Source organism: Besnoitia besnoiti, chromosome IV (assembly GCF_002563875.1).
Source record: "Besnoitia besnoiti strain Bb-Ger1 chromosome IV, whole genome shotgun sequence".
NCBI lineage: Eukaryota > Apicomplexa > Conoidasida > Eucoccidiorida > Sarcocystidae > Besnoitia > Besnoitia besnoiti.
Window position 1 is genome coordinate 2,060,336 of NC_042359.1, and position 13,248 is coordinate 2,073,583.

The 13,248-nt window shown below is 54.0% G+C and overlaps 1 protein-coding gene across 1 annotated transcript in view; it reads right to left on the reverse strand.

Annotated features, from left to right (window-relative positions):
- Positions 1 to 36: 36 nt before the first annotated feature.
- The window catches only part of BESB_054230 (uncharacterized protein), a gene marked incomplete at both ends in the record, with an annotated part of 60,123 nt that continues 46,911 nt past the window's right edge, over positions 37 to 13,248 (reverse strand). Inside the window, 22 exons of the mRNA XM_029363858.1 lie at positions 37 to 665; positions 1,221 to 1,351; positions 1,511 to 1,572; positions 1,982 to 2,398; positions 2,766 to 2,870; positions 3,342 to 3,380; positions 3,876 to 3,969; positions 4,263 to 4,384; positions 5,300 to 5,508; positions 5,974 to 6,082; positions 7,568 to 7,706; positions 8,349 to 8,479; positions 8,615 to 8,785; positions 9,335 to 9,382; positions 9,957 to 10,128; positions 10,460 to 10,719; positions 11,033 to 11,095; positions 11,257 to 11,496; positions 11,814 to 11,940; positions 12,154 to 12,269; positions 12,744 to 12,875; positions 13,086 to 13,213. Of these exons, the coding sequence (XP_029219781.1) occupies positions 37 to 665; positions 1,221 to 1,351; positions 1,511 to 1,572; positions 1,982 to 2,398; positions 2,766 to 2,870; positions 3,342 to 3,380; positions 3,876 to 3,969; positions 4,263 to 4,384; positions 5,300 to 5,508; positions 5,974 to 6,082; positions 7,568 to 7,706; positions 8,349 to 8,479; positions 8,615 to 8,785; positions 9,335 to 9,382; positions 9,957 to 10,128; positions 10,460 to 10,719; positions 11,033 to 11,095; positions 11,257 to 11,496; positions 11,814 to 11,940; positions 12,154 to 12,269; positions 12,744 to 12,875; positions 13,086 to 13,213 (3,644 nt within the window). The remainder of the gene's footprint in view (positions 666 to 1,220; positions 1,352 to 1,510; positions 1,573 to 1,981; positions 2,399 to 2,765; positions 2,871 to 3,341; positions 3,381 to 3,875; positions 3,970 to 4,262; positions 4,385 to 5,299; positions 5,509 to 5,973; positions 6,083 to 7,567; positions 7,707 to 8,348; positions 8,480 to 8,614; positions 8,786 to 9,334; positions 9,383 to 9,956; positions 10,129 to 10,459; positions 10,720 to 11,032; positions 11,096 to 11,256; positions 11,497 to 11,813; positions 11,941 to 12,153; positions 12,270 to 12,743; positions 12,876 to 13,085; positions 13,214 to 13,248) is intronic.

Sequence of the window (13,248 nt, forward strand, 5' to 3'; positions counted from 1 at the left end):
CTTGGAAGTCCGGTTGAGCATATGTTCGCGCTTCTCCTACCCGCTGTCGTCGCTGCTGGAAGTCCCGGTGTCTGAGCGACTGCTCGCGTTCACATCGCTGGCGCTCGGCCCGTCACCCCCAATGCGGCGGGCCCGACTACCACTGCGGCGGCCTCTAGAAGAGGCCTGACTATCACTGCTGCTGCTCGACCTGGGCCCACTGCCACTGCTGCTGTGGCTGGAACTAGTCCCGCTATCATTGTTGCTGCGGCTAGATCTGGACCCACTGTCACTGCTGCTGCTCGAACTGGGCCCAATGTCACTGCTTCTGCGGCTAGAATTAGTCCCGCTATTACTGCTACTCCGACTAGAACTGGACCCGCTGCTGCTGTAGCTAGTTGGGGTGGTCTGGCTCTCAGCCTCTGAGTCCTGACGTCCGCCGGTGTGTCCGGCATTGCTTCTTGAACTGACGATACTCTCGTGGTTGAGCATAGCCCTGCTTTCTCTGACTCCAGCCGCGCTAACGCTGATGTTCCTAGGCCCTGTTAGGAGCGAATCAAAGGGGGGTCCTCCTCGAGCTACAGTCCCTCTGCCCACGGCATGCATCCCAGAGAGAAGCTGGGGGACAACGACGTTGCGCAAGCCCAACTCGAGCTGCACGAGGAGCCTCATAAAGTTTCCTCGGACTGCGGGTAAAGCACAAGCAAGCACACAGTTGTATCAAAAATTTTCACCTAACAAGCACGGAGAGTGTTAGCGTTCTAGTTTGCAGGCGCTGCGCCTCGCAGCGTATGGACGGCGACGGTCCATACGCACCCACAAGGCATCCTTGAGCGACACTTCAGGAAGTTATAAGAAGCGTGACTGTCCCGATGGCGCCGAAATGTTGGGGCAACCAGGCGGCCAGATGTTTTAAAATAGTTCCGGCAGTGTCGTCCATGTAGGTGACACAGCGGCGGTGTTTTACTTCTCGGCAGCACAAATTTGGCGACACTGCCAGTGAGATAGATCGTTAGCGAGCAGTCTTATGTAGAATGGATGAATACCTGCACACGAATCATGACGGGAGTGTTCACGGGCATCTAACTGTTCTGTGGAAAAGTTAACGCACCACGTGTGGAGAGGACTGCAGGCGTGTTATAGGCAGATGATCACGCACAGCTCTCCTCTGGTATTGCTCTCAGCGGTTTGGCGGACTACTTCTTATACACCACCGAGCAAATCGTGTCAGGTGTACTCACATTGGACGGTGCTTTCTTCTTTGTATTGGCGCAGGCTTTCCGCAAGGAGCTCTTCGTCCACCACACGTTGAGCTAAAGGGCTGAGCTGTGCTCTGCAGGTTCCTTTTCGCTTCTGCTGGTTCCACATGATTCTGAAGGTAGAAGGGCAGGCGACGAAGAAGCCCTGCCCCTGTCGAGCCAAGCCCAATCCTGCTGTTGTTAGATGCTCAGTAGGTGTCAATAGCCTGTATTATCCCCAGGTCAGCTTGCTACCTGAGCGGCTAGATTCTTAATAATTGTGTTAGACCTACCGTTTTGCAGCAGTGTCCTTTATCCTTGCAACCCTCGCAGTCAATCGTTTCTTTCTGTTTTCCTTGAGTTTTGAACAAGAAATGGCAGACAAGGAACATGCGCCGGTTAATCATGCATCTCACGGATACGGCCTTCAGCCGGCGGCAGAGCTATCTCCTTCACCCTGCAACAGCACCAGCTCATGCGATTATCTGTGAATGTACTGCTCACTCTGCCATACCTGAGAACATTATTGGATTCTGTGCCGTCAAGCGAAACTCACTCTACTGAACAATATTCCACATTGTGCAGCTACTAGCTCAGCAGCGTGCTGGATGACTCCCACACGCTTCTGCCTGTTTTCTCAGATGCAAAACGCGGGCAAGCAGCTCACTGGACCTATGATGCTGAAATAACGCGACTCAAATATCGGCTTCGGTCTCTGCCTAGGCTAACAGACTGGTGTAGGCCAGCGGAGACAGTCCAATTACCTTGCGATGCCCCAGGGAATCACCAAATTTAGCCATCCTCGTTATCTGTCTCTGTTTGAGTTTTTCTGCCACGCTCTCCAGCTGGCAGCGCCTGTCTTCTTCGAGAGCGGCCAACAATGTATCCATCTTTTGCCTAAGCGAAATCAAGAGGGCGTCCGTGCGGGCCCCGCCTGCGAGTATCTGTGACCGCCTTGTCCACGCCTGAGTACGCTTGTTTGCAATCTTTTCCCGCCATTCATTTCTTCTTTGCTCATCCCGAAGACGGGAGATATTCTGAGATGTCTCCTCTGCAGAGTTGTTCCTCGGGCTGTGCACTATCTCGTTCCGGACCTCCTCCAGCTTGCGGCGCATGTCCTTCATGTGCTCCATCTCCATCTCCTTAAGACACGCATTGACTTTTGCGTTGCAGTCTAATATCTGTACAGCATACAGCAGTGCATGACTCGTCTTCTGGTTGGGATGCGTGTTAATGTGTGCACGCATTCTCCAGCAAATTCCTTTTGGAGCGGATGTGTGCTGAGTCAAACAAAGCAACACTTCGTGGGCATGCCCAAAGTTGTCGACGCCCTGCACTACCCAAGCTTTCACAACCGCTGACAAGGACAGGTCAGCACCGCTGATGACAGGGGCGCTTATTGAGAGCGTTCACATGCGCCCCGCAGCCGATTCTGATCGACTCCAAGGGTTAGCAGCGACCCCCCCCTCGTGACTCTCTACCGCGTGCTCCCCTCTCGGCCCTGCGTAGGAGCACCACACTTCAAAAAACCCACGAGAAACGTCTTACGTCAGCTACGTTCGTAAGAGGGACATTTTCATCGAGGGAGTACAAGAGGTCCCTCAGTTGATCTGCGTGTTCATGCTTCAACCGCTCCAGATCCATCCGTTGTTCCTGAGCCACCTTTCGATCACTCCAACGACAGGCGACAGTACGTAATGCGGGGAGCCGCGGTCAGAGAGGCTTTCCACACAGAACGTGTGCCGTAGAAGAAGACATGTTTGTTGTGCAGATACGCGGACTGGGGTGAGCGTACTGGCACCGCCCTCTCTTAGAAACCCGTATAGTCATTGCAGCTTCAGCATCTGGCCTCCACATCTAAGCGGCACCAGTTGTTTATTAGAGACGACCAGGAGTCCCCGGGCACTGGGCACTGCCGATGCTAGCGCTGCCAATATCGGATTGTCCATATACTCAACAAGACGGTGCTTGGCGCCACCATGTTACGCACTCCGCGGTCAGCCCAGCCTTTGGCACGTCATAGTGACGCACTATCTGAGCCTCTGAGTCAGTGCCACTCAAGAGAAAGAGAAAAAAACATCCCGTGGGTAGGTCGGCGCCTCCCAGTTACTTGAGTAAACGTACCTGGAGCTGCACTTGCTCCAGGTGCGCCCTTAACTCGGTCTACACAAGAATCGCAGGAACAGCTTCACACGTATGTGGCGTAGAGACATTAATCCTAGTAGAAAACGTCCAGCGCAATCGTGTTGGCACAGGCTCCTCGCAAACATGACGTGGATGTGTTGCCCGCCCTACGACTAGGAAGTGGGAGCGGGGGCGTCACAGGACCCGACCACTGGGACAACGCCTGTCATCAGGCGCTTCCAGGAGCTGTGTCTCCGGAACTTCGCCCACGGCTCTTTCCGGCAGAACCGTAGTCTCCATGTCTTCCATCGGGCTCCGCCACGTCGGCATCCGCGGCATCAGCAGTTGCCCCAGGAACACAACGCCACTACGCAAACACCAACGCATTGTGATCACAATGCTTGTACATTGATACACGAAGCTCGCATATCGAGCCCCGGCTGCGGGACTCCCGCACGCGTGATGTGGATCCGTTAGTCACAGCTGTTGTCTTGTGCTGCCGCTTGGCCTTGTCATTTTCTACGTTTGCCATACTTCAATCAACTCTTTGACCTTTTCTAGGGAGCTCATCCGAGCATCCGTCTTTGCGTCGGTCTCTTCTGGCGACGATTCGCGCAACTCTGCGATGCTAATACCACAGGCGTCCATGAGCACGACAGCCACGCGGCAAGGTAAGACGGCGTAAGATAAGCGATGTGATAACAAATCACTTTGGGAGAAGTAAATGTCACACTGTACTGACAAGAAATTTAAAAACGCACAGAACCCGTACAGGAGCTACAGTCGGCTTGACAGAAGCGACAGCCACTGCATAAACAAAGTGCCTCGCTTCCAGAAACATCGACCGAACGCTCCCCCCACAACACAGAGGACAAGCAGGTGACTGTTTCTAGTGAACTCGCACAAAATCGTGCCTCTTACCGGTGTGATGCTTCAAGCTCAGCGAGCTTCACATCACGCTCCAGGAGAACCACGGCTAATTTCTCTTGGAGCTGGAGGGCTGCCAGCTCATCAAGCTCCTGATGCTGGCGGCGTTCCATCGCCTAGCAAAGACAAGCCAAAGGTCAAAACACCGACTACCAAACTAGACATATGCTGGTAGGCAACGGTGTTATTTTGATTGGCGGCAGTTTTCTCCATTCCTCGCCTGGAAAGGCGTTCCGCACCACTCTAGTCAACGCGAGAGGACAACTACACCCGCGCGGTCCATCCCCAGGGGCTCAGCCAATAGGCAGAGCGATAAGCAGCTCATCCCGTACACTTTTGGTAGCCCCGCACGGCTGCGAAATACACCCAAACATCAGTGACTCTACGCTTGAGAACGCCTATGCCTACATCACCTGCATCCAGCACTGGGACGCAGAGCCCTGGAGTAACATGATCCGCCTGTCCCCTGTAAGCTACAAAGGGAGTTTGGCCGGCGGCGGATGACAGCGGTGACGTCGGAAGCGGCGGCTGTGCAAGTCCTACCTCTTTCGCATTCGACGTTCGCCTTTGATTGGATTCCGCCTGCGTCTCCGCCTCGTCTCTCAGTTTCTGGTGAGGTTACACCGTCACGGTACAGCACACATTCAGTTTTGCTATTTCGCAAAGTCTTCGGTGTCCCGACACATTTTTCTGTTACCCTGTTCTGCCTACACCAGATACAGTGACTGGCATACCGTAGGAACCGTGGCGCAACGGAAACAGGGATCCACTTCACCGCTCGTTCGCGTAGTTGACGGTCAGTCACAGCGACTAGGGACTTTAGCGGCCTTCTGTAAGAACGGTACTCCGCCGCTCGAAGACACAGTGCGAAACCGAAGGGACGCAAAGCCTTTGATTGAACGGCCTTTCGCGCTACTCCTCCTAAAGAATACGCCGTTTTACACTGGACAGTAGTTAGCTAGATGACACTAACGGGCATCACGCAGAGACCACATGCATCTGTTGTGCAGGCCGCACAGAAAGAACCGCACCTGCCGTCGCTCGACGAGCTTCCTCTTTTCCGCGTTCCACTCGGCAAGCAGGTCGTGACGACCTGCTTTACAGCCCGTGTCTGATGCTGCGGACGAACCGTTCTTCCGTCTCGCAGCCCGGGCAGCGATGCGACTCTCCATCGCCAGACGAGCTTGTTGTCGTTCGTCTTCGAACACGATATTCGCCCGCTGGCAGGAGTTGTCAAAACCTGAAGACGGCAGCACCGAGGCAGTAGCGGTGCGCGCCGTTTGGTGCGTTGTTGTTACATGCTTAGTTCTATTCAGGCCCAATAATTCCACGGCGTTGCGATTGCGGATTTGTGAGCTTGTCCGATATAAAACCAGGACAGGAATATGACGAACCAAGCCACCGCGTTCTAACACTTGTGATTCTAAATGAGGGGGCGCGCAAATTAACACGACTGGCACGTTGAGCTGCATCGGTGCTACACAGGAGCGATAATCTTCTCGGCACTGACGGTCACAAGCAGCACCCTATAGCGCTCGACAACTCGAGCGACATCAGGGTGCCATGAGCTGCTTGTGTCCGTATTATCGGGGCGTTTTGTCACGGGTTCGTCGCCTGGGCTGGCAGATCCAGTGTGTCGCTTGTCTGGCTATGAACGTGCCCCTCACAGCCTCGGAGGTAAACCTGTTGTACTTTTTGTACGTACGTTCCAGCATCTCCAGTTTTTCATTCTCCGTTGCGTCTCCACAGGGTACTCCACGTGGAGAGTTGCTGTCACCTTGTTGTTCCTCTTCAGTCCGCATTAACAGCTCCTCCTGCACATGTAATTTAAAAGACCTCGCACAAAGTCCTGCGTGTGTCAGAATATTTCCGGAAGTACTCAGGGGACGGTGCACCGTAGCAGCAAAATGCCACTAGACTTGCGCAGATGAGTCCAGTACCCTCTCCACGCATTCAGTTCCACAGCTTGAGGTGACCCGGTATTTAAGCGCCAGCACGAGCGTCCCGCCAACACTAAACGTTTCAAGAGAGGTCAACAAGTGTGACGTGGATGACCCAAGTATGTGGACACATGCATACCGAAGGGCGGATGTCGAACACTTCAGCTGCGGCGGTGGTGAAGTGGCGACGATTCAAGTCTCGTAGAGTGCCAAGCCGATCGTAGTCGTTTGCTGTACTCCCCCAGAGTGACTCAGTTCCGGCCTCTGCTGTTTCCCTAATGAAGCACACGGTTGCCACGGCACATCACAGTGGCAGTCCTCAGTTCGCTGTGCCTCGGAAAATTTCCTCAGTGATCCGCGCGCCGCGGTAGCGAGAACAGACGTCTGAACAACTATTGGGGGCCACCAAGCGAGACAGAGACTACGGCACAGTGTCAGCTCAGAACAAAACGCTGTGGACGCGCAGTCGTGAAGGCAAACAACCGGTAGGCTTCCCACGCCTGCAGTCTCAACACCTCTCTCTCCGTGCATCCGTAATCCTGGCCGGAGAAGGGGGTCACGCGCTCCTCGGAAACATATGGTTACAGTAATCGTCTCCGGTTCTGCCTCTAGCTGATGCCGATCGAATGGTGGCATCCTCTTCAGGACGTGCCTGCAGTGTTCAGGCCTGCTACTGTCCCGTGTGCCGGGAGCGGGGAACGCCACGCAAGATCTAATTCAACCTCATGTCTGAAATGGACGGCTGCGGGCGTCATCGTGAGAGGGGGCAGCCTACGTCTCAGCACCAGGCGTCTGGCCAGTTCTCTCTTGCGGGGTCCCCTTTATTGGGGACTACTTTCCGAAGCTCACAGCGGGCTCAGAGTGGCACACCCACAAATATAGGACTATATTTTCTACGGGTGGATAAACTCATGTGACTTTGAACGAAATAATTATTTTGATTTGAGCATTGCACTGACTTGGCACTCCTATAGGTTCCAGTCGGCCGTTCGCCCAGAAGTTGTAGCTCTTCATCGTCTAGTGCCCGGAAGCTGCTTTCTACAATCCTTATTAGAATGGAGAATCCCCGGACATTTTCCTGCGGCAGAGAGCGAAAACAATGCCTTCTCACCCACATTTGAGGTCAAGCTACAACCAGCGTGAAACGGCTAGTACGTGAATCTGGCGCAACAATCTACTTGCATATGCGCGTTTGCCAGACTAGAACGGAACCTTTGCGAATGCATGCAAGCGTCCAGCCAGGTAGGTGCCACAGGGCGACAGGGACTTGAATGGGAGCCTGACATATCACTGCGCACCGGCTGAGGCATGCATGCACCATCGAAGCAAAAATGACCGACCGAATCGCGACTGCCATACCTTAATGCCGGTCATTTGAGAAAGCAGACGTTCTCTGACACGCGTGAGCTCTTCATTGCCGCTCATAATTTTTGCTTCAGCATCTACAGGAGAGGCCGCCTGAAACGCCTGCGCGCCGAAGGAGATAGAGTCCCCACTGCTTGTGGCATGCGCACCAGATGCATATGGTCTCTCAAAGCTTGTTTGAGACCAGCGACTCGCGCCAAACCAGCTGGCTTGCTACGAGCGTCGCGGCTTCCAAGCAATGGAACGAGGATGAAGGGGCAAGCCTGCTCTGCAAAGCGTCCGCACAGCGGCTTACCACCGTAGCTATCACGGACAGCATTCAAGTCTGAGATTACAAATATGGTAGACAGGGAACGAACTGTCCCCAGACGTTCGTAACCCAGCCCACGTATAGCCTCTGACGGTGAACAAGAGTTTCTAGCTGAATCTTGTTCAGTAACCAGGGAGTAACGGGCCGACATGCAAACGCCGAGCAGTTCACCGCCTCGACTGAAGCCGTTCCATAAAATGAAGACATTTCAACAATGCCTCCGCTGCCACACATCACCTAAAACGGTGTAACTTGACGAAACGATCCCAACCATGCGGCAGCCTACAAATGTAGAGATGTCTGCGGCTGATCAGTGACTGTCGGACTCCCTGCTGACTTCGCAACAGGGGCTGCAGAAACTAGCACAAAAGTGGGACTGAGAACGCACGCAGGCATCGAGCGTTTCATCGCCTGAGAAGGCTCACCTGGAAGCCCGCCGTCAGTTGCATCTGCGCAGAGTCAAACTGCAAGGAAGGCCTCGCCAAGCTGAGCTGGAAACTAGAGCCCAGAAATTTTAGGTGCAAGTCAAAGAGGTCCTCTTCTACGGTGTCGAAAGTGTCTGACCATGCCGCCATATCTTTATCTAATTGCGTATTCTGAAAAAAGCAACACAAAGGTGCCGCTGCGGCTTCTTTTCCAGTGATAAAGAACTGATATTGTTGTTAGTGCTTGCTGGCAGACAGGGGATTGGGTAACACCCATGACAGGTAATATATTGCACAGTAGCGTACCATGCCTTGAATGTCGTTGACCAGCCTCTTACGCGCCTCAGCTAATCGAAGCAGGCGACTTATTCTAGATTCGTGGAGCCTGTGTGACCTTTCCTCTACGTCGCGGAGACGTTGCTGCCGTTGTTCGCTAAGCAGAGATTCCGCTACGTCCCGCGTTTTGCTGTACTCCTCCTGCGGACATTGAACGCAGCTACAGAACCACAGGGTGTTCCACGTTTGAGGGCAACAAGTATGTCAAGGTGTTTGAAGCAGAAGCCGCTCCAAAGCCCGCGTTGCTATCTCGGTCCCAGTGATCACCAGCGGCTGTTAGAGTTCAGGGTTTAGGGTTCCAGTAGAGTCAAACTGCAATAATACGCGCACTGCGGGCCATTCATGCATCGTGCTGGTGAACGTCCGACGCGCGAGCGTCCCCCATGGAACAGGCACCCAAGGCCCATGCCCTCGTTTCGCGAACGGCTGCACAGCCGCCTGCAACCGTGCGCGGTACAGGACTGGAGATTGTTTACGGCCACGTTACATTCGAATGTCTCCCATGAGTGTTTTCTGCTGCGGCATATGGACAGGGTGAACGCGAGGCGGAGACACGATGTCCTCTCGTGATCAGTGGGCCAGTCCCATCTTCCATCTTGATATTCGCTTCACCAGGGGGATCGTTAACCTGCGGGCTGCCAATTGAGGGCCCAGCGAGTGAGCTTTACGCAGTCCTGCCACGTCGCTTACCAGCAAAGCATTGACCTTCCATTCTTGGGCACCGCCTTTCTTTCGTAGCTGATATCATCATGGCAGGGCATGAGGACAGCAGGATCCCGTAAGGAGGAGACGCCGGAGTAATACTGCAGCACCCTCTGTAGCATCCCACGTTTAGCTGGGGCACGTGGCGGACAAGAAAGTTGCCCGCGAGTGAAACGCGCCCCATATTCGAGCGACTCAGCGAATCGCCACGGTAAGGTCCTTCTTGCTGTGGTGATTCCTGTAGGTGGTCGGTCACTCCCAAGCAGGTGTTTCACGAAGCGCGAAGACTCGTGACCCTATTAGCGTGTTTTGAAAACGCCAGGGGAAAAGTCCGGACCCGCAGATCCCGCAGGTGTTAGAGAAAGCAGCTTGTGGAACACCATATAACCCTGTTGCTGTAGGCGACACCAGAGCAGGTCTGATCGGGCGCAGCTGCGTGATCAGCAAGAGCACACAGCTGTACTCCCTGTCTAATGTGTGCGGTGTGACCATTCGCCCCGGGATGGTAGCAGTAAACTCTAGAATGAGGCTCAGGGTTCGAAGATGCGGATACTTGCGGTTTGCTGCGCCTCAGGACTCTGGCCGCCGTTCCGGCGGTGACCCAACGGACCTCATTGATCTGAGAACAAAGCCAGCGCCGATCCTCTCCAAGTGCGACGAACTTCTGAAAATTCATTTGGACGTCTGAGAGGGCGTGCGCTTGCTTCTCCTCGGCTTTAAAGAGGAGTGAAGTCAGCGTGGCAAGGAAATTAGTCTGAGCTTGAAACTCTTCGACAGCCAGCCTGCGGATTTGGAGCCCACTTCGCAAAATCAAATCTGACGCTGGTAAAAATGCGTAGAACGTTGCCTGCGGCACTCGGTCATTCACGCCTGGAGGCGACGCCCCCTGCTACCGTAGGTCGTATATCCAGCACAGATCTTCCGTTGAATCGTTCCTCTACGCCGGCAAAATTGAGAGACCCGGTGAGCAAGCTTTTTCCAACCTGTGGTCATGCTGCCAGCCACTGGCGTTTGTTTTTGCACGAGCCTCTGGCTGTCGCAGGCGCGGTCACCTACTGTGTCACGAGTTCTTCTGATCCCCAATTTTAATCGTGTGTTACACCCGGACTGTACTTGTACACGTACAGTCGTAGTTGCCGTTGGGCATCTTGAGCCTTGTAAACGTCTTCGAGGTTCTCCTTTGCCAGTTGCTTGGCAATCACAGAACGGGATTCTGTGACTTTAGCACGGACACGGCGAAAGAGGGATGTGGCAGCTTCGAGGCCACTCTTTCGTAGCGCAGCCTCAGCGTGAGCCAGCGCACGCGAGAGATCTGCAATAGTCCGTCCACGCTCAAACTGTCTCTCTTTTATGTCAAAGAGGGCCCCGAGCAGCTGCAAGAGATAAGATATACGGGATGGCGCATGCAGCGAAGCTGTATGACCTGCCAAGGGAGCAATCAAACTGTGGCGCTGCAACGGTCCTACTCGTGTCACAGCTGCCAGAAGCTCCTCCAGTAATCTACATTTTCATTATCGGGAACGTTCCGTGCCCCCCTTCAAACGGTTTCTGCCCGTGCTCTGGCCTGCGCTGAAGCACCCGTTTTCCGTGGTGCGGAGACGCATTATTGCTGCAGCCGCAGGCGCTGGAACTGTTAGTGGAGGAACGGCCCCGTAAATTTCTCTCTACGCCTGTTCCGACGTTTACCTTGGTCTTCTGCGCAAAGGCGGCTAACGCTCCACACAGGTCGGTGCGGTAATTATCGAAGGCCTGAGTGGATATCAACATGACAGTGCAAACGATAGATCGCTCGATCGTACATGAAGCAATGTTACCCGAGTACAGGTATACTCTCAAGCCACAAGAGGAGACGGCTGAAACTTCTGGTACTTCGACGAGAAACACACACTTTGCGAGCAACAACTACTTACTCTGACCAAACTGCTGAAACAGATTAAGATCTCTTCCATTGTGATGCCGGCCTGCTGGCGATCGAGTTGTCGTAGGCAGACTTGTTTCCTTCTCGCGCTCCTCCAGGCTGTTTCGTGAAGCAGGTGTTCGAGCCGTTGCCGCCGATGCAAGATCTGGCTCCGCTGTTGAAGTGCGGACTCCGCAGCTGCAAGGACTTCCTTCCCGTGGCGTGAGCATGAACTATGGAGCTCCTTCGTGATCTATGAAGGCCATCAGATTGAACAAAGACGTCTCAAGCCTACGTGGGGCGGGGATAGGTGAAGTCTAAACGTGGGCGAAGAACCGTCATGCCGTGGCATCCCAGCCACGGCACTGCACGTGAGTAACGTGCGAATAAAACGGTGCTCGGCTGGCTGATCTCCGGAAGGATGGAGGTCGTGCTCTCAGTCCCGCTTCGTTGCGTATACATGCGAAGACTCGACTGCCTCCTACAACGAACGACATGTTCTTTTCCCAGAAAAACGAGAGTTCACCTCCGCAAAATGTAATTTGGGGATCACACGGTAGTAGCCTTTACCTGCTGTTTGTCGGCATCGAAAGAGGCCTCGATATCAACGGCGTCCTCTGGCGTTGCGCACAACGCCAGGGACGGAAACGCGTCCTCAGAGCGGGTGCTTAGCGATGTACAAAGAAGAGCCTCGAAGCTGCAGCAATTCGGAAAGTTCGCACAGCGCCAGATGCATATGACGAAGGCCTCTTTTGAATTTCTGCGGAGTGCCTTGCGGCCGTATCCAACCGCTCAAAGGGCACGGCCGTAGCATAAGCGACAGCATGTGCTCCACGGCGGTAGCAGTACCCGGCAGCCCTAGGAGGACATCTACGCTTAGTAGTTCAAGCGCATCCAAGACCGGTCTTACGTCAAGTCCGCTCGCAGGCTCCACCGTTCTTTAAAGGTTTCGAAGATTTTTCCAATGCTATTGCGTTCTTCTCTGCAGGTGGACTGGAAGATTGCCTCCGCCTTTGCCTCTCGTTGCTGAATGGATAGCAGACCGAAAGCAGGACAACCGATCCAGCCCTGCAAACCTCCTTTCCTCCGGGGCGGCTATATACCTCTCTGCATCTGCCTGCTGTGGGACCACTGAACCGGAGCATTACTTCTCTTTCCGAGCTTATGAATACCACCCGCAACCACGATTCTCTAGAGAAGCGCGCATCAAGCCTGTCCCCTGTCAGGAAAGTCACTTTACTGCTATGGAGGTTCCAAGTTTAGCGAAGGAATAAACGTACGTGAGGTGGAGGAGACGGATTTGTATCAGCATACCGCTTCCAATTGTTTAGGCAGTTGCCTCAGTAATTGAAACTCTCAAACCGGTGCTGTTTTATGGGTGCAATACACTGAGGGAGTGAGGCCAGGAGTTTGGAGCTGGGTGACATATAACTCCCGCAATCATGGCAAACGAAAGTCAAATAGAAGTGGTCATCTGCTTCACATTCCAGAGGGTCTCACATCCTGCAGGTCTTGCATTTGCCGCTCATCTTCACTGCAGATGGATTCAAGCTGAGTTGCTAAGGTCGCGGCCTCCGAACTTAACGTGTTTCGCAGTTCAGCGCAACCGGCGTCAAAACGCTTCCCAACGTCCTGCCAGTCCCACGAACAGGAGACCAGAGAGATTTTGAAACAAAGCAGCGAGGGAGGATTGACAAAATATGCCTTGTTGACGGAGAGAACGGCTCTTCGTGAGCAGTCATTCGGCTGGGTGTGGGGGGCGCCACTGAGTTGAGGCGTTGCGTTTTGTGTCACAGCGCCCTGGTATGAGGGGACGACGGCAGTGGGCGTGCCTCGGCTTACGTTGATAACAGCGATAACCCTTGCCGAGAACTCTGCACAAGCCGCTTGCAACTGAGCATGGTTTCGATCACTCCACAAAATCGCCGCAAATGCGTTGTGGGCGTCCATGACAGACGCAAAGGCCTTTTCTGAAGGTAAGGCAACCAGCACTTCGACAATAGGG